The following is a 20,090-nucleotide window of genomic DNA, read 5'->3' as shown; positions in this document are numbered from 1 at the left end:
TTTGTTAATTGCTAATGTGCAAAAAATCGCTCACCTTTGATGGAATGAAAGCATTCCATAACTGGTTGTATGAGATTCTTACATTATTGCACTTGTTCATACTAGTGAGTTGATTGTAGAGGCTAGACACCATGAAGGCGTGAGATGCATTGAGAGTCTAAGAACACAAATCTTTCCTCCCCCTATTTATGTTGACATTGTATAACAGAATGAACAATTCCATGATTTTATTGATCTCTTTGCCCATGATATGTCTATCGAAAAGTAAATCACAATAAGGTCTGTTGTTGGAGAAACTCAGTAAATCTAGCTGCCACTTTAGTGTTCTTCTGTCTAGCCAACTCGAAAAGGTTCGGGAAGAGTTTATGAAGAGTGGCTTTTGCGGCCCATTTATCCGGCCAAAATTTTGTTTTCCACGCGTTGTCGTTAGGTTACACTACCCGCTATCGTTATTTAGAACCATGATATAGATAGATACCAACACCCTGCATGCATGCATCCACATAGGTAATTGCCATACGATATTTCTTCCTTTAGTTTTATTACAAATTAACTAGCTAACCTTCCGTAGCTAGCTAGCTACATGTGCGTACTGTACGTCGTGCTTTGCTTGTCTAGTTGGCCACTTGCATGATTTACTTTGACCAACAACTTCTGCATCATCCATCGCATGATCACTAATTGTATTGCACAAGATGAAAATTTGCAGTAATTGAAAAGCAAAGCGTACGCTGTAGCAGCTGCTTTCCTGAAATTTCTCACGTAAAGTATATGGGAGACGCATCATATCCGAGCCAAGCTGGAAAAAAGAACAGCTAGCAATTGAATATAACAGAGTTTTAATTGTACGTTGTTGCTTTCAGCTGTTCTCGTGCAAAATGGGAGAAGTTTTGCATGCGTATATATATATATATATATATAGTCAATGAATGGCCTGCGGGCGAAATGGAACTAGCTTGGTAAGGGGGCTGATATGAAATTAAGTGACAACTTGTTTCTCACATGAAAGAAGATGTTGACACAAAATTGGGATTTTTTATGATATTTTTTTGATTTACATAGGAACATCAGCCACCAAGGAGTCCTTTGGACCCCCTGGTACAACACCAAACCTATGGATCAACGTCCTCCGCCCTCAGGTCTCGCTAATTAGGGTAAAGTCCGGATGCGAACACGGCTTCTGTGCATCAGTTGGACGTTCGGTCAACCCGACTCTCAGGACACATCTCAAAATAGTAATAAATGTCTAAGGCTCAAAGGCATTCGCAAAATAGTTTTGTATATAAAATCTTTTTTAGGATAAGTGGAGTCGGATGATGTAGATTGCTTGCAAATTGTTCTTCAGAAAGCAATTCAAATATTTGACTTTGATAAGCCTTTCAATGCAAAGGAAATAAATGTAATTATTGTCTGCAAAAGACAGATTTTCAAAGAGAATTTTAGAAATTGTGTAAAGAATGAAGAAAAACTAAGACAAGTTTTTTGAATTGCTTCTAATTGTTTATGTAAAGTGTGACATATTTTTGTGAATAGTTATCCGTTTTATTTAACAATCATTATAATATAAATATGAAAAATATTATGATTATCCACCAAACATTACACTTTTACTCATCCATTAATGTTTTATATAATTATATCATACATATGGTGCAATATTCACAAAGCAGTAAGTGAATAAAAAAGTAGTACTTAAAAGGGTGTAGCATTTCCTCCTTATAAGTCATAATTATTATAATCAAAAATTATTTTTTTTTGGGTAATTATCTTATAATCAAAATTTTGATGACTAGTAATATGAATAAAGTCCCCCGCACCCTTTAAAAAAAAGTAATAGAATTGTGGCTAAAAAAAAATAGACTAGTTAGAGCACAAACAAGTGATAACATGCAAAGATAAGTGCTCATCTAAATTAACACAATGTGTGACCGCTTCACTTTAGTTGCAAGTCGTGTGTGCCCGTGTCTACACCTTATGGAATCCAAATGGTCTACACATTGCTATGTCCGTAAGTTCAAGGTGTAGAAAATACAATGTTATGAACACAACCATTTTTTTTATCTTAACCAATCATAGAATCGCATGATAGGGTGACAATGTTAGAGACAATACAGTAAGTAGTAACATCAACCATAAAGGTGATAAGATTAGAATATGGGATTCTTCGTGGATTTACATTATAATTCAAACTCTTAAATATATGACTGTATTATTACTTGCTTGACTCTTAGTTCAAACTCTTAAATATGTGATTCTTCGTGTATTATATTACTTGCAACATTTTCATTTTACATAGTCCAATATTTTCATAGTTCAGATATGATATGAGATTGTGAGACCTAACCATTTATAGAATTAAAGCCATAACCCACATAGATTCCAACCCATCATGAACTTCAATTAAGTTTCAAGTTTTGATCTCTCCATATTGTAAAGACATTCCATGCAAAGGTGAGCTCCCAAATAGACTATTATTGACACATTTTATCTTAAAACAGCCAATTTTCCATTTTAAGCCAATAATTTTTCTAAAATCAAAACAACCATACTCAACAAATTAACATAAGAAAACCATATCACAATAAATTGGTACAAGTATACACTCTTCAAATAATTTACACCATACATTATAGAAGAGCTTTCTCTAAAACTAATTTGGGACCCTTTACATTGTATAAGAGCTTTATAACGCAAACAGAATGCTACACTGCTCCCCTAGTGAAAGGGAAAAGGGAAAAATCTATGCACACAAACAGAAACATATGCTGCATACTGGACAACTAGAATCGAACCCAACAGCGAGTGCATTTCGCCATACAATCGCCCTTACAATCAAAATTATAACCCAACACTTTTGGATTGCGGAGAAGTAAGTTTCGAAGAGACTTGCCTTTTATCCCCCATTCCTTTTCCAGGACGAACACATTGTTCCTTAACTCATCTTCTAGACTGCATCCAAGAACTTCTGGGAACTTTTTGAGAAGCTTGCAGAGATCATCATCTGAAAGGCCTAAACTCCTAAGATAATCCAAGATCACATCAACAGTTTCAAATTCTGGGATTTCTTTTCTTCGTTCTTCACCCCAGTAAGGTGAATGGATCTGGCCAAATGCTTTCCCTAGAATTTTATCTTCTTCCTCAAAACCAAATTTAAATGCTGAGAGAGCTTGTCTGCATTCATCCCATGTTTTCCTATTTTCATTACTCAAAGTTATGCCTTCCGTTTGTGCAGTTGAATGCAGCTGCCATTTCTTGGATGGACAGGTTGAAGTCCAGGTTCCCCTAATCACAATCGGTAGAGCACGACCAAAAGAGTTCACATTCAGAGTCGCAGTATTTTTCACAGCTGTTGCATGATCATGCTGCAGCAAAACTTGGCATAAATGATACTATATAATAATACTGCTATTATGATTAAGTGAGCTAAACCCACTCTATGAGCAATATTCATTGGGTCAATGAGAGGCCAATTGAAAAAAATTCCATCATTGCATTGGAAGCTCAACTCATATCCTACTTATCAAATTTGAACCCCTTCAATCACAGTGGAGCTCATTCAGAACAGTTAATAGTGTCTTTTTTTCCCTTGAAAACTTAGGTCACTTCTAAAAGCAGTCTTCAACTTTGACAACCTTGTTCAGTCCCACCTGTTATTAAATGGGTTCCAAATTCAATCAGACAGTAGAATATATTAAATGTCCAATTGATGGAGCTCCCTTCTTAGGGTTAAATGTAGATCCCATGAAAACTAATACGAGAATCCTGAACTTACTTTCCCAGGCTAGTATTTCCTAGATATAAATATATCCAGAAGTTAGTTATACATTAAAAAAGTGATTTACAGGCAAAACAAGTATTTTTGACAAATAATATCCAGAACAAATATTTTCCATTGTACTAAATTTACTGCATTCAACACTAATATTTCCAACTACAAACAGAATCACTTCTTCAACTACAATAGAAAATCGAGCGCAGTTATGTATATTTCCAATTTTCCAAGAATATCAACTCAACTTCATTAATTTTTCTCCACTGGGAACAAAACGGAAGGTCAAGCCTCCTCAGTAGAGAGCAGTTTCCAAATGTTAGGTGGAGAAACTGGCAGACAACATTATCCGTTCAAAACTAAGTATGCAAGAAGAAATGCACATATTTTCCAGATTTATTAGGAGAATAATGAACAGAGAACCCTTTCTTTCATGCTTAAATGCCAAACTCACAAGTTTCATTCTCAGCTTCAAAACTGTCAGTAATCACTATGCCTCCAAAAACATCATCCACATTCTACTACCTCTGAATTTTCCAAAACACATGGATATGTTCTGTTATATGCTTCCTCATTAAATTTCCAAATTACTTTTGAGCTCTTGCTATAGTTTTTCACATGACGAGATGAGTTCAAATAATTAGTAAGTCTTCACATATAAAGCATATTTTATTTCAATGTTCTGCTGAAATGCTGAAATCAAACTACAATTCAAGTAAAACTGAATATCTCATTAAATTTCCCCACAGAGCATCCAAGTGACAACAGACGAATACAGCTTATATATTAATGCTTCACCAAGGCATAAACTAAATAAAAACTTGACTTAGATTCTGATCCAAAATGTGTCCGGTTTTCAAAATTTTGAAAGCAAACATTACAACTAGTATTCATGGGGAAAGTAAATTATAAAATGCAGTAGTCAAAGGTGAAGTTCACTATTTCCTTGAAAACTAAATAATACTAGGGCAAAAGAAGCTAACCTCCGCTTACGTTTGACAAAAGACAAAGATTTCCAATGAGGGCTCAAACATCAAATGGACATATCTCATGAGATCTGGCAAAAAGACATGAACCTTTGCTGAGGTATTAAGTATCCCAAGTACCTCCCTTGACATTCGACTTTTGACAATCATAGCCCCCCTCCCAAACTCATCATTTTGCCAAATATCAAGGAAGGTCTACATCTTTTTGCCAAACCTTACGGAAAGTCCTTGGAATTTTTGAAACCTCAAGGGAGGTCCGCTTCATTTTACCAAACCTCAAGGGAGGTGTTTGTGGAATTTTTAAAACTCCACTAAATGTCGATGTATTTTTACCAAACCTCAAAGAACCCAGTGTCTTTTGTCTAAATTATTTTATAACATTCAAAAGAGAAAAGGGGGGGGGGGGGATGTAAACCTTTTGAAAGAATAGGCTTGACTTGATTAAACAAATTAATAGAATAAACCTATCTCCTTTTATGGTTTGAATTATTCAACAATAAGTACTGTGTTTTTTGTCTAGCATGTCTAACAAATGAACTCTCAGTTATATAAATTACTAGTTGGAATTCTTCTTCTGTCCACATTTACTTCTTTTATCTTGTCAGGCCATCAAGAATATAATTTTCTGTGCTATATAAGAATCAAGGTTCTCAAACCCACTTGTAGCCTATCTGTAATCATAAAATGTACGGCAATAAGTTAGAAAGTATAAAGGATTGTCGACTTTTAAATAGGCTTCAGGTGTTTGCTTTGGAACCTCCCTTTTGATGTTGCAGTTTGGTTTTTTGGGTTTCCACCCCATTGGAGAGAGAGAGAGAGAGGGAAAAAAAAAAAAACCTGCATGCACACACAGAGACACTCTCTCTCAACATAAGCTCATGGTATAGCTCAGTATGATACAAATATGAAAATGGTGGAAGAGGATCTGACTTACATCCATAACTTGACCCCTACTCCAAGGGGGAGAATGAGGAGAAAGTGGGGCAAGAGAGAAAAATTAAAACAAGGTAACAATTTTCACCACCTTAGGTATTGTTAAGAAGAAAGAAAACAAAATAACTTATTTTAATGTGAGAACCTCGCTTAATGATAGCCCTCCCTTTTTATTTATAATATATCTTATGTACTAATGTACATCATAATGACCACTGATTCACACTCACTAACATATCGTAATAATACAGTAAATAACAAGTAACATTCATCCTAGAGCATAGATATCATATGTCCTTAGCTTGTTATACATGAATATTCCTAGGCACCCCCATAAGGTTTGGATTGCATGTGAATGGATGGGATGCTAAGTTGGGTTCTATATGTTCTTTGGAAAGGCCATGGAGGTCTATCTCTCAAATTTATCCCCTCTTTTCCTCCTCTTTACCACCAGACACAGGGGCATAATGCTGTTTTTTACTTATTTCTTCTTTTTTGGTTTCTAATGGTCATCTCCTTCTTTGGACTTCCCCTTTCATACATCTCTAAATGATAGAAAGGAAGAAGTTATCTTCTTTGTTGATGATGTTGGAATATCGTTGTCCTTCCCTTGGAGGCAATAATCATTCTTGTTCCTTTAATTCTTCAGGAGTTTATTCTCGGAAATCTTTCTTTGATCTTTTGACTAGTGCTAATTTCTCTTTTTTTGCTCCATAAAATAATTCAAAAGGCCAAAATTAAGGCTTTTATTTGTTGGTTATTAATAAAGTAAACACCAACAATCTGTTGCAAAGTAGGAGGCTTTCATGATGTAGAACAAGATGCAAGACCACTGGTAGATCCTTGATGGATAATAATTCAAAATAATTGGAACAAATATTGTTAGGTTTAGTTAATAATTTATTATGTGTTTAGTTTAATTAATATGGTATTATGTGTATTTAGAGGCTTGTTTGTAATGTTTGTGCATTTTAGGAATATATCTATAATTTCATTTATTATAGAGGTATAAGTATAAATTCATGGGTACATGGTATTCTTATAAATAGTGTGTGAAAGCCATGTAGGACTAGTTCTGTTGATGAATTTGAACTAGGAAGTTAACATGTGATCCACCCCCCCCCCCCCCCCGGGGGAAGGTATCTCCTTCTCTTCCTTCTTCCACTTTCCTATCTTCTCCTGCTCTACATCAATTACCATCCTAGATTCCATAAAAAATAAATTACAAAACAAAACAAAAGCAGTTCTGAACTTTTTCAAAAATTCCAGTTGAGTCCCCAATTTTTTAACATCCCTTTCGTGGATGATTTTTGTGACACCTCCCACACCATTGAAGACAGAACACACCCCCCCCCCCCCCCCCACCCCAACAGAAACACCCTCCTCTGAAGTTTCATTGCTGTCTGACCACCGGTTAAGCCTCACTCGCCAGCCAAACATCTCTCAGCAGACAGCCCCTCGAAATCCTGAACTTCCTGTGCTTCTCTCATCACACCACCACCACCACCACCATTGCAATCCCCATTCCCTGATCTCCCTTTGCCACAAATCTCATCACTTGGGCGTGCATGAAAAAGTTGTCAGAATACCCTGCAACTGCTAGACTTGCAAGGAATTGCTCCAGCCATGATATTTCGATCTGTAGGGTGATATTTTGATTGCAAACATGATATATTCCAAGCAAGCAAGATAATTTGATAAGAAATGGTAGAGGTTGTCACTGCTAGCATCAAAAAAAAGGTTTTGTTGCTGCAATTTGTGAGTTTTCTAAGTGAATTTTTTTCATTTCTATGTGATACTCAAGATTAAAGGTGACTTTATGATAGTTCTTGAAAATTCAGAATCAAAGTAGCAGTTTTACATGAATAGATTAAGAATTGTCAAATTGTGTAAAGGACTTTTGATGATATATGGTTGCAGTGGATATATGTATAAATCCAGCAATATGGTGACAAACGATTAGAAAAAGAAATGCCATTTATCATACCTTCAACAGTTGATATGTGTAAATCCAACAATATGGTGACAAATGATTGGAAAAAGGAATGCCAATTATCATACCTTCCGCACAATCTCAAGCTTTTTCAAACCTTTCCCAAGTGTGTAGGAAATGTTTCCAAAAATCATCATTAATGGAAGATGTCCTACGAATGTGGTTTCTATAAATGTGGTCACTCATATGCAACTTCATCCAGAACCTCACCCAAAGTCTTGTGCTGATAACTCTATATGTTTGTGAAAGACGATTGGTTCCTATCCAAATGGGTGAATTTTTTACTAATGTTTGGTGTGATATCTTTCCCATGAATATTGGCCAAGTACTCCTTGGTTCTCCTTGGTTAGATGATTTAGGTGTGACTCGAGGATATGAGAACACATCATCCACTATGGTGGTAAGAAGATCATCTTGACGCCCCCTTGACCAATCAACCAAGACAAACAATCTACTGGAGTTACTTAACTTGACAGCAATACAAGGAAATGCATGTGTTTGATAACATCTGAAGTTTCTCAAACATTCCTATCGTTGAGTTTGTCATCCCCGATATGCTCATTGATGCTAATTCTCAATTCAAGTCTATGGTTCTGCCCAGTGTTTTAAAAGGCGAAAGCATAAGGCGAGGCATTTTACCCTCCTTGAAGCGAGGTGTAAGCCTCAACGTGTTGAGGCGTAAGCATTTTGGGATTGTATTTTTTAAAATAATTAATAAATAAAATCAATTTATATATAGTAAAAAAAAAAGAGAAAAATTTTAGAATAATGGAGAAAAAAATAAAATACAATTTTTAAATATCATATAAGCCAATTTTACATAATAAACACAAATAATACATGTTAAAAAATAAGCATGAGCCACATTACTAAAAGAAGAGAAAAACCAAATTAAAGCATCCACCACTAATTTCTAAGAATATAAAACTAAATGACCAAAGTTCAGAGGCAGATCAAATTGGTAGGGATCCACGACTGTCAAAGAGAGACAAGAATCTTGGAGGAATCGTTAGGGAGGGAGAAGGAGTTGGAGGAAAGCTAGGAAGCTTTGTTGAGTCGTCGGAGAGGGAGAAGGAGCTGGAGGAAAGCTATAGAAGCTTTGTCGAGTCGTCGGAGTGGGAGTGATGTAGGACGGGAAAGGGTGGCCTATGTTCTACGGTTCAACCCTCACAAGCACATACATTCAAAACATTTTAAATTAATAATTAGATTAACAAACATAAACACAATAAATCAGAGGATATTTCACATGTTGGGAAATTTTAAAAGGGTGTTTGATGTTGTCCAAAATTTAGTCCCAATTGGTTCTTTCACAAAGGTATTAAATTAGATGCAGCAAGGATGTTATTTCAATATTTCAAGAATAAAATTCTAAGTTTAGCACAGCAATATTCCACAATTGATTTAAAGCTAGCAAGTATCAATATTGAAGTCAATGGATTCAAATGTGGTATTCAAGTATGGAATTTCAGGCTTTCAAGCAAAGGCTTCAATATAAGCAAGGGTTTACAATATATAGCAAGGATTCAAGCACAAGTACTAAAATTACCAAGAGAATTGTTTGGATGACTTGACGTTGTTCAACACAAGTCTTAGACCATGCCAGAAAATTTCTTAGAACAAGCTTTAAAACACCGAGACAAACGCAGCAATGTAATGGAGGGGAAATGGAACTGCTTTAAGTATGTAATGATCCAAATGAATGCTGAATTTACCAATCAAAATGATGGTTGACTTGACAATATTCTACACAAGATAGAACTCTCCTGAAGTCCTTCATGCAAATTTTGAAATGTAATATGTATGCTGCAAATGAAATGATGGATTGGTGGCCTTGGGGTGTAACTTGGTGATGGCCGTGTGGGTGATGGAGGGAAGTCGTGAAGGTGGGATAGTGATGGAGTCGCTGGATAGAATAGTGGTCTCTCGCCACCTGATCTCCGAGGATAACGACGTAACCTCTCACTACACAATCACAGGGATTGGACAAAGCTTAACAAGCTTCAACAAGGAATTTCCTTTCAATATCAATACTTTTCTCTCTACATAGTTCTTACAATGAAGGGGTATATATATAGCTAGCATGGGGGGACAAAACACTAATAAGCTTAGCTAGCATGGGGGGACAAAGACATTAAACAACTAACAATACCCACACAAGCATGGGAGACACAAATAATAAAGACACCAACTTACTAGACACATTAATTACTCTTACAAGTTACAACAAAATAAATGCTCCAACTTTCTAGACATAATAAATACTAACACAACTCACTGACACTCCAACTCACTAGACATACTCACACAATTTCCTAACATACACATGCAAGCAAGTTGTCTTGCATGTTTACAAATTAAATACAAACAAAAGTCAAAGGGAAGCCCAATTCGTGTGGGCCCAATGGAGCCGTGTGGGGCCCACATGGGTTTTGAACTCAGACTTACTTTGGCATCTGTACTCGAATCTTTCTCACACTAAAAAGTCTTCAAAACAAGTCTTCAAATAATTCATTCAAAATTTACAAACAATTATAAACCGATGTGGACATCAGGAGGTCGTCCATGTGTCATCATGTTGGCAAAGGAAATGTGGACATTGAGAGACCGTCCATGCGTCACAACATCTGAAAATGACATAGGTAGGGCATGCTGATCCCCATCAGGGAAGAGTTGGAGGAAAGCAACGGACGCTTCGTCGACTCGTCAAAGAGAGAGGAGCTGGAGGAAAGCTACGGAAGCCTCGTCGACTCATCAGAGAGGGAGAAAGAGTTGGAGGAATCGTGGGAGAGGTACAGAAGTTTCGTCGAGAGAGGGAGGAAAGAAGCTTTGTCGAGGGGTTTTGACGCTCCAAAAATGCGTACGCCTTCCCAACTGAGGCGGGAAATGCGTGTTTTTCTTCTTGAGGCGTACGCCTTTCCCCTGATGCGAACGAATTTTAGGCTTTATGCCTTTCTTGTTATGCCTTAGGGCGTTTTATGCTGAAAATGCATTGAGAGGCACACCTCAAGAACACCTTTTAAGACACTGGTGCTGCCAATGGAGCATGGTTTCTTGCATCACTCAAGCACCAGATTTCAAAGAGTCCAAGTTTTCTTTTTTACTTCTTATCCTCCAACATTTCAAAAGTCAAGGCTGCATTATTTCTAACTGGGAGAGATTGATGTAGGACAAGAAGCAAGAACATCCTTGTTGGAGAATAGTTCAAAAGAATTGGGACAAGGATTGTTGGGTTTAGTTGATAGTTTATTATGTGTATAGTGTAATTAGTATTTAGGGGCTTGCTTGTAATATTTAACTACAAGGGAATGTTTGTAATTTCATGTAGTTTTGGGGGTATATGTGTAACTCCATGTGTTAGTGGCTTTCTAAAAAATAGTGTGTGAAGGGCATGTAGGAATAAATTTGTTGATGAATTTGAAAATGAGAAGTTAACTTTTGATCCCCCCGGCCCTAGGTATCTCCTTCTCTCCCTTCTTCCCCTTTCCTCCCTTGATCTCTCATGGCTGAAAATCCTAGATGCTGTCCCACATCACTTTGAAGGCACTTTCTCCATATGTATGCTCATAAACAATTGTTTAGTAACAAAATATCTAAAACCCAACTTTGACATGACAAAACTACAACCACAAACATCAAAATCATTAAGGCTTGATATACATTGTTGGCCCAAAACCTAACAGGTTAATCTTTTAGGTAAAGTGATAATCTAACACAATGTTTTAAAAGACGAAGGTGTAAGGCAAGGCGTTTTAACCCTTAAAAGGCGAGGCTTAAGCCTTATGGCGTTGGGCGTAAACTTTTTAAGAATTCGTTTTTAAGATAAAAATATGTAAATAAATTTTATATATTTTATATATAAGGAAAAATTAAAAAAAAAATCACAAATATAATGTAAGGAAAACAAGGTTATATATACTTTGCAAACTATTTGTTGGCCATCCAAAAATTGCTAACTTGAATACATGACATAAAACATGACAAGAGATAGCTATACTATTACAAAGTTCAAACTATTTTCATGATTTAAGATACAACTCTCAATTATTTTGGAAAGACTGAGGTTCAAGAGTTCTAAAAATCAACTCATATTATGACATTCCTTTTATGCAAACATATTGTTAAAATTATTTAATCAATTCTTACTTGAGAATCACACACTCAAAATGCGTAAGCCTCAACTAAAAAGGCGTAAGAGGCGTATCTTCTGTAAAAATGCATAAGCCTCAACATGAAATGCGTTAGCCTTTTTGGAATTTGGTATTTTAGATTGAGCCTCAAGGCGTTTTTGGCATGTCGTGCATTGAGGCGAGCCTCAATTAAGCCTTTTAAAACATAGATCTAACATGGTATCAAAGCAAGTTACCATGAGGTCCTGGGTTCTAGTCATGTTGCCCACATTTAATGTAAGTTCGTTAACAAATTATTTTGTTCCCAATATGGGTATTATTCATTGTTTGTTATCTCTCCATGAGCAATCGAGCTGCACATGCGTGTTGGCCCACGACCTAACAGCTTAGCTTTTAGGTAAAATGGTAATCTAACAAAAATAAACTAACATAAAAGGTCTAACAACCCATTTATTGAATTGGGATGCAAATGGGACATGACGGTGCTTTCCAACTAACAAGACTCAACACTCCAAACTAGGCACATGAATCAACTTAGAAACTAGCTCTTTTTAACTTGTCTGAAGATGACTAAGACGACAATGGTTTTGAAGTGTGGTGCAACCCAATTATAATAGATAGAAGGTGACACAACTCAAAGTCCCCGCAAATCATCTTCCTCGTTTTAAATCCTAAATGACAACATAATGAGGAAGCATTTTATAGAATAATTCATTGATTTTGTGTCATCTTGCTATCATACATGAAATTAAAAGAAATTTTCGGAATTACAAAACACGAGAGAGAGAGAGAGAGAGAGAGAGAGAGAGAGAGAGAATATTGGGTTGACTATCCCTATCCCCTTATCTATAGCGGTGGACCATTGACAAGAGTAACATGAGGTAAGTCATTAAAATATGGGACGGTGAAAAATATATTGACTGTACTTGCAATGGTAGTGGAATCTATGATGCAAGGACTAGCCCAAGAGATATTAGACCACAAATAAGTAATAGGGTTACCTATCCAAGGGATGGAATCGGATGAGATGCTTGCTACGATGCTTGATACTGTAGAAACTTTGGATGTGCTTCCTGTATGACAGATACAGTATGCTACCTCGAGTGGCTGAACTAGTAAAGATGGAATCTATGGCGGCTGCTTGCCAACTCATGGGGGCCTACTGCAAAGATCCCAATGTTGTTCAATCGAATGACACTCCATCGCCATCCCCACCCCAATTTGAAATCAGTACACTTGTGCAGGGTAACCTTATTGCATCCATTCCTTCCCACGATCACTCAAACCGTCCCAAGAACCTTTATTACTATCCAGCTGGTTGCTGCAACTACTGTGTAGCAAACGCAGACTTCACAAACTAGGTTCTGGAGCAGGCACAAAGTACTTTGAGAGTAAGAAGGCAACTCTGCATTGCAAAGAATCTGAGATTGGACCGGTTCAAAATAAGGCTTCAAAGTCAATTCAGCTCCCTCAACTTTTGAATCTCATGGACATCAGGCATTATGAGTTGCACATTGCTGAGTTCATCATTGAAGCACTTCATCAGTTCATCGTTTCAAAGTACTCACTGACACTTAGGTTTCCTTGCAGTTTATAATACTCCAATATAGTACATATGAGTTAGGCTACTAGAATACAAACAGTTCAGCATAATATTGTACCCCTACAGCAGTATCAAGGTGCATATACATTCTAGCAATCTAAGCATGATTGAGTTCCAGAACAAGCAAACAATCAACGCATATTCCTGAAAAAAACCTCCTTATCATGGGGATTTCACTAGGTATCCAAGCTTGCATATGCTTATGAAACATATCTTGACTGCCTTAGAGCACTGCAAGTAGCTGTTCCCAGTAGCCTTTTGGTTGTAATTTGTGGCAACATAGAGGAAACAAATCTTGAGGTCCATCAATTCCATCACCAAGATATAATGGATAGAAACACATGTGCTTAAGACTACGAACAATCACACCACCCTGGCAGAGATGCGAGGGTGTCCATAGAAAACCATTATGGATGAGCACAATCATCCAAGATAAACCTATGGGCAAAAATGAGGACATCCACAAGCCTTTTGACTTCAAAAACATGTTCTGCAGACCCAAAGAACCAAGACCACCCAAGCCACTAACTAGCACATGGCGTTGGCCTGCTGGAATGTGCCGGCACATGGCAAATGAAGATGAAATTTCAGGGGTCGCCCAACTGGCACCCTCTGAATGTGACTGTGAGGTTAGCATGGAGTGGTTGCTGAAGTGAGATGCAGTGTCTGAATAGATTTCCAGTGACGACTCAGACGAAGACTCTGATGGACTGCGATGCTGTTTAGGGTTTGGGCATTCACAATACCATACATGCTTATAATGACGGGTTTAGGGCTTTAGGGTTTTTAGGATCATCACCTGATACATGTTAAGAAAAATGAGAACAAAAGAATTTGTTATAATGTGAGAACCTGACTTAGCAATAGGTATCCTTCTCTATCTATAATATATCTCATGCACATCACAATGATCATTATACCCTCATTGTCTCACACAACCAAAAACTGACACCAATTAATATCCTTGATAATAACACACTCCGTAATCAGTAATAGGCATATGTAAAGAAGTAAAACTGCCTGCCACCAGACAAGACATTTGACGAAATAGTGAAATTTGTTAGAAGGGTAAAAAAATGCAGCCTCAATTATATCAATTTTCATTTTGCTTTATCATTACATTAGAGGAAACTTTACATCTCATTCACAGCATTCTGAAAAAAGTCCCTTCCATCACAGCCATTAACCAGACTTCATGAAAAAATGAAAATTTAAACTCAGATATTTTTTTATCATCTCTAGTGTATGCAGACGTATGAAGTCTTAACCAAATCATTTTATTCGCAGTCAGCATCCAAATGTCTCTTTCCAGTGCAAAGAATTGATACTCACTGAACACAAGCAGTAGCGTGTTGCCGAATCAAAAGTCAACAAAGGAGAAGCCAAAGATTTTCCCTGCATCCCTGCAATGTCAAACACAAAGCAGAATAAATGGTAAAAAAGAGGAAAAAAAATAAAAGAGCATTGGGAGAACCTGGGAGTTTTAAGAGTGAATGGTATAAGAAGGATTTGACAAAAAAAAAAAAAACATTAACACCAAAAAGAGTACTTAGCATCGCTTATTTGTATATCCACATAGGAAAGGACTTTTGTAAAACTATTTTGGCCATCTGCAGGACCATTTTATGCGGCTCATTCAAAATGTTTTTCAAAATCAATATCCAGGAAGCAGCTAAAATATCTTTGGAGATAATATTTCCCTGTGTTCCATGAAAGCTCTTTCACCATGTGGTTAGACATTTTGACTTCAACAATGTGGTTATCCAGAAATGAATATACAACACTTTCAGGTTTAACTAGATTTTCCCTATTTCAAGAGTGATTCTGTATTAAATTTAATAAAAATAATGTTACCTTTAATCTACTTGAAGTTAAAGCAGTCAAACACAAAAAACCGAACTGTAAACTACTTAGACCACAGAAGTAAAATTGTCCAAGAAAAATGAGCAGATCCCCTGCCCATGTAACCAACACCCATCCCCACACAAGAAGGCGAAGGATGCAGCACATCAATTGCATGCATCTACAGCTTGGACAAGTTAAATCTGTTGAGTCGGACGTGACCCTTGTAAATTCTGGACTCCGTGTGATAGTATTAGTATCACAATAAATAAAGGACCAATAAGAGAGAAATCAGCAAACCACCATCCCTCTGAGAATACTCAATTCTCAAATTTATCAAATTACATTCTTTTCAGATACAGTTTTTGAGAATTTTTACGATTTCATAGGACAAACTTCACAGAAGCACAAGAGGACAATCTTTGTGGATATGAATCAAAAGGAACAAGACAATGGAAAATCAAAAGTGAAAGAGCAGTAGACAAATATTAAAAAGATGAAATGGAAAAATAAAGTACAGTCCAACTAGCAAGGATTCAATTCCATGTGCTGAAATGGTCAATGAGATGAAGTGGGAGGGCAAGGAAGAAGAACAAGAATTTTAATACATCAGAGTGAACAGGGACCAAAAAAAGAGTTTAAAACTCAATTCCAAGTTCATATAAGAATGGGCTACGGCTAGCAATACAAATATATATTTGTCATCCCACTCTATCAATGACTGGGGTTATAAACACTTATTTTTGAAAAATTAATTTAATAAATAGACCAAATAAGGACCAAAGAAAAACAACAATAAACAATCTAGTTATGTATAAAAGAGAGAACACAACAAAGTTTGCCTAGTTCTTTCTAATGGAAATTCTCAGTCCTCCCCAAATTCTAAATGTGAAGACAATCTCCCCTCATTTTTATTGCATTGGGGGATAAATCCTACACTTAAGTAATCTTATTACAGAAGCAGTAAATGACTAGCAAACAATCATCATCAAACAATACAGCCAATGTCAGAAACGACTCATAGTTGACAAATGAATTAACCAATTCATGCTGCTCAAAACCAGGCTCAGACTAACACCTAATAGTTTTAGTTGAGGATTAAATCTAAAATTTGTTTTCAATAGCAAATGCATTAAGAAATTTAAATTGGGTTCTCTGGTTTTAGTTCACCTTGACTCACAATACATTTAGGAACCAAATACCACAATTATACTACCAAGAAGCCCAATAAAAACCACAAGAACCTTTTCATTTTCTTGGAGAGAAGTTAAGGAAGGGATGAGACCAAGATTTCATCTTAGGAGGGACCAAAAACATACAATAAGAAAGTTAAATATAAAGTCTCAAAAGGCTTGGTTCATTTCATAATACACATCAAAGGTAAAATAGAAACAAAGGGGGGCCACCATCTTTCTTTTAATATAGGCAAGCAAGCAATCAGAGAGAAACAATCCTCCATGTTTCTTTCCGTTTTATTTATATATTCTCTCACTCTAAAAGAAAATTTAAGCAAAAATAAATCATTAAATCAAACTGATTTAAGAATATTTCACACAATGAATGATGCTTCCATCCCCTTCAAATTCTCAATATTAACATGACAATATATTGAGGAATAAACTTCCAGATCCAACTCCATGTAAGTGAAGTTTCTATTGACTTTCTAATCAAACATACTTTTGTATTCATGAAAGTTTAAACAATATATTAGAAAAAAAAAAAAAAGGCAACATGGTGCACGAAGGTCCTATTGGGAAGAAACAAGACTTACTGAAAAATCGCAGAAGCACAACCAAAAGTTCTCTCTCCCAATTAACAAAATCAGTTCTTATGATATGACAATAGCACAAAAATATATTTTTTTCAACAGCACAAAATCAATCCAAAAATAATCACACATGAGGCACAATTTTACGTGCAAAACTCCTTCAAATCAAAGGGTAAAAACCACGGGAGCTAAGAGTCCACTCAAAAACAACACTGTGATAAAAGTGTGGGTACAAGATCTCAATTTTCATCTATCACAACGAATACATAACTCTATTTTAAGCTAATAACAAGAAATCTTAAAAATCAAAGAGGGAAAGTTGATAATTTCACAAAAAACGTGGTTACTTTTCAAACCTGACATCCGACGCTACAGTGCTTGGACGACCAATCCAACTGTTCAAAATCAGTGTCTATGAGTCCTTGATCAACTAACAAAAAATCATCTCAATCAGACCACAGATGTCTCTCCAATCGTCAGTTGATCAAAATTGCACACTATTACAAAAACCCAGATTTTCTCAATGTAGTTATTGTTCAAAAGCCGATATATGATGCTACAATGTTTGGATGACCAATCCGACCATTCAAAATTAGCATCTATGACTCATCTATCTACTAACAAAAAATCAGCTCGATCGGACCACGGTGACGCTCCAATCATCAGTTGATCAAAACTGCACACTATTGCAAAAATCTAGATTTTCTCAACTTGATTCTCCCTCCTTTTGCCGCACACTCTCTCTCGTTTTTATGATGGAATTCTACACTGCCAACCCTAATTTCCTTTACTTAAATGAGGTGTAAAAAGGCCTTTAAAAATGCCCAAAGAAAATGAGCTAAAGGGTTTAATGGGTTTCTCCACATAGGAGGGAGACCCAAACCCAACAAATCCCACATACGGGGATCTAGGGAATGATATATGAAAGAAATAATTAGATTGAATTAAAAAAAATTACTTCATGCATCGAATTAGAGATTTCAAATTTCCATCACACAGGTTAAGAAGCAAGAGAAACTAAAATTCACAAAGAAAATATACATATATATATATATATATATATAAGGTGAAGGAGAAAAGCAAGAGTGAGGTCACACGGGATCAAACCTAACAATATAGAGAAAAACAACTTTAGTCACTTTTGTAGAACTAGAGTCAAGGGGAAAAAGGAAGTTATTAATGTCCGTCCAGTCCTACATCGTCTCTGTGAGCAGTTCCAAAACCAGTATAAGATCCTCTTAACTCTCTCTCCTTAACACCTAGGTTTTGAGGATAAGTTCTCTAACATGGTATCATAGATAGGCCTTGGGCTGCTTAACTCCTCCATGGGCTGGACTTCTCCTCGGCTCATTTCCCCCCATGGGCTCTCGTCGCCTCATTTCCCCCATGGGCTCGAGGGGGAATATTAATGTCCGTCTAATCTTAAATCGTCTCTGTGAGCACTGAGCAGTTCCAAAACCAATATAAGATCCTCTTAACTGTCTCTCCTTAACACCTAGGTTTTGAGGATAAGTTCTCTAACAGAAGTAAGCCCAAACTTCTAAGCGTAGACGAGGAAATTGGGTAAAAAAGTATACTTTGTTGAAAATTCATTTGTGAGAATTGTCCCACATCAAAAAATTAAATGGAAGATGGATGACTTATATGCATAGATGGACCTACTATTTAATAGTTTAAGCTTTTGGATCAAGTTGGGCATCAAGCCCGTGGGTCTTGCGACCGTCTCATAACGAAGAGAAAAGAAATGGTTTCTCTTATTTGTTTCCCGTAAAATGAAAAAAGAGAAAAGGGGTGAACAAATGAAGAAAGAAAAAAAGATTCAGAAATCATTTCTTTCTTCCAAAAGAAAATGAAGAGCGATGAAGAGAAATTTTCCAAAAATATTAGAACACTTCCACAAAATTTTCAAAGCTAGCACTATTCTTTTCCCTTGTTTTTCTCCACTTTCAATAGAACAAAATGAAAGAGAAACTAGTTTCTTTCTTTCAACTTAACCAAATGAAAGAGAAACTAGTTTCTTGTCTCCTTTCCACTTCTCTTAAAACCTTATACCATTTCAGATAATTATTGAAGGAGTCGAACTAAGGGCACAACAAAACGATGGAAGAACAACGGAATGAAGTATAACATAGCGCGGCCTTCAAATTTCAACTGTAACAGGAAATGGTCCTACTTATTTCTTGCATGTGCTCCGAATTTACCCCATTTTTTTTCGTTGGGAAAACAGTAGACTGGAGGTTATCTTATGGGTCAGAAATAACAAACAATCTGACAGCCGAAAACTAAAATATTTCCTATCTCATATTCCCACATTTTCGCAGCAACCAAACGGAGCTTCAGCATGCCAATAAAAACTAATGCTAAGATTAGAAAAACAAAAATCAGAGCGCGAGTACCCAGCCAAAACAGAAGAAGGGGAATTAGGTGTTTAAACGGGAAGCGATACCTTAGAAATAGTGTTTGGTGGCAATGACGAGCAGGGGAGAGGGAGCTATGGCTGCCTGCGCAAGCCCTTCGGGTTATTGCGTCGTCGATTCCGTCGCCTTGCGAATAAGGATATCTGGAAATGGATCCTGCTCCGCAAGTTGATTGCCGATGCCAAATATAACGAACCCACTTGATAAGGTTTGATGAAAAAATAATTAAGTATTACAATTTAATCTGAGTCATATTTTTTGACAATTAATTACATCATAAAAATTTAAACGATTTTGAATAATTTTTTTAAAAAAAAAGTTTAAATTAAAGCAACAAATTTTAATTAAAATCATTTGAAACTCAAGAATTTGATTGTTCGTATAGAATATAACATAATTAGTTGTCTTATCAAATAATTTTTTAGGTTCGATGAATAAAGTAAGTCGAGCTCACACTCTATTTATATATCTAGCCTTAATGACATGACATCACAGGCCCATGTTGCTTAATCATATTTTTATTTTTTCCTCCTTTCATTGGAAACCTTTTTTTTTTTTTCCATTTGTGAAGTCTTGTACATCAACATATTAGGGGAAATTCAATCGGTCTTTTAAAAAAAAAATAATGACTAAATTTTATTGGACTCTT

The 20,090-nt window shown here is 36.2% G+C and overlaps 1 protein-coding gene across 1 annotated transcript; it reads right to left on the bottom strand.

The window, feature by feature from the left end:
- Positions 1-2,557: 2,557 nt before the first annotated feature.
- LOC131162379 (uncharacterized) lies at positions 2,558-19,643 on the bottom strand. Its single transcript, XM_058118798.1, has 3 exons — positions 19,471-19,643; positions 14,747-14,817; positions 2,558-3,362 (listed from the first exon to the last, which is right to left on the bottom strand). The coding sequence occupies exons 2-3, from the start codon at positions 14,813-14,815 to the stop codon at positions 2,781-2,783; spliced, it is 651 nt and encodes a 216-aa protein (XP_057974781.1). The 5' UTR covers positions 14,816-14,817; positions 19,471-19,643; the 3' UTR covers positions 2,558-2,780.
- Positions 19,644-20,090: the final 447 nt, after the last annotated feature.

The sequence above is a fragment of the Malania oleifera genome, chromosome 8 (assembly GCF_029873635.1).
Source record: "Malania oleifera isolate guangnan ecotype guangnan chromosome 8, ASM2987363v1, whole genome shotgun sequence".
NCBI lineage: Eukaryota > Viridiplantae > Streptophyta > Magnoliopsida > Santalales > Ximeniaceae > Malania > Malania oleifera.
This window is presented reverse-complemented; position numbering and strand designations above follow the sequence as displayed.

Excerpts from the sequence above, each read along its gene's own strand:
- LOC131162379 (XM_058118798.1), bottom strand. The coding sequence starts at position 14,815 with ATGCAGGGAAAATCTTTGGCTTCTCCTTTGTTGACTTTTGATTCGGCA. Across the intron at positions 3,363-14,746 it reads CACGCTACTGCTTGTGTTCA|CATGATCATGCAACAGCTGT; the intron begins GTGAGTATCAAT and ends GTTTTGCTGCAG.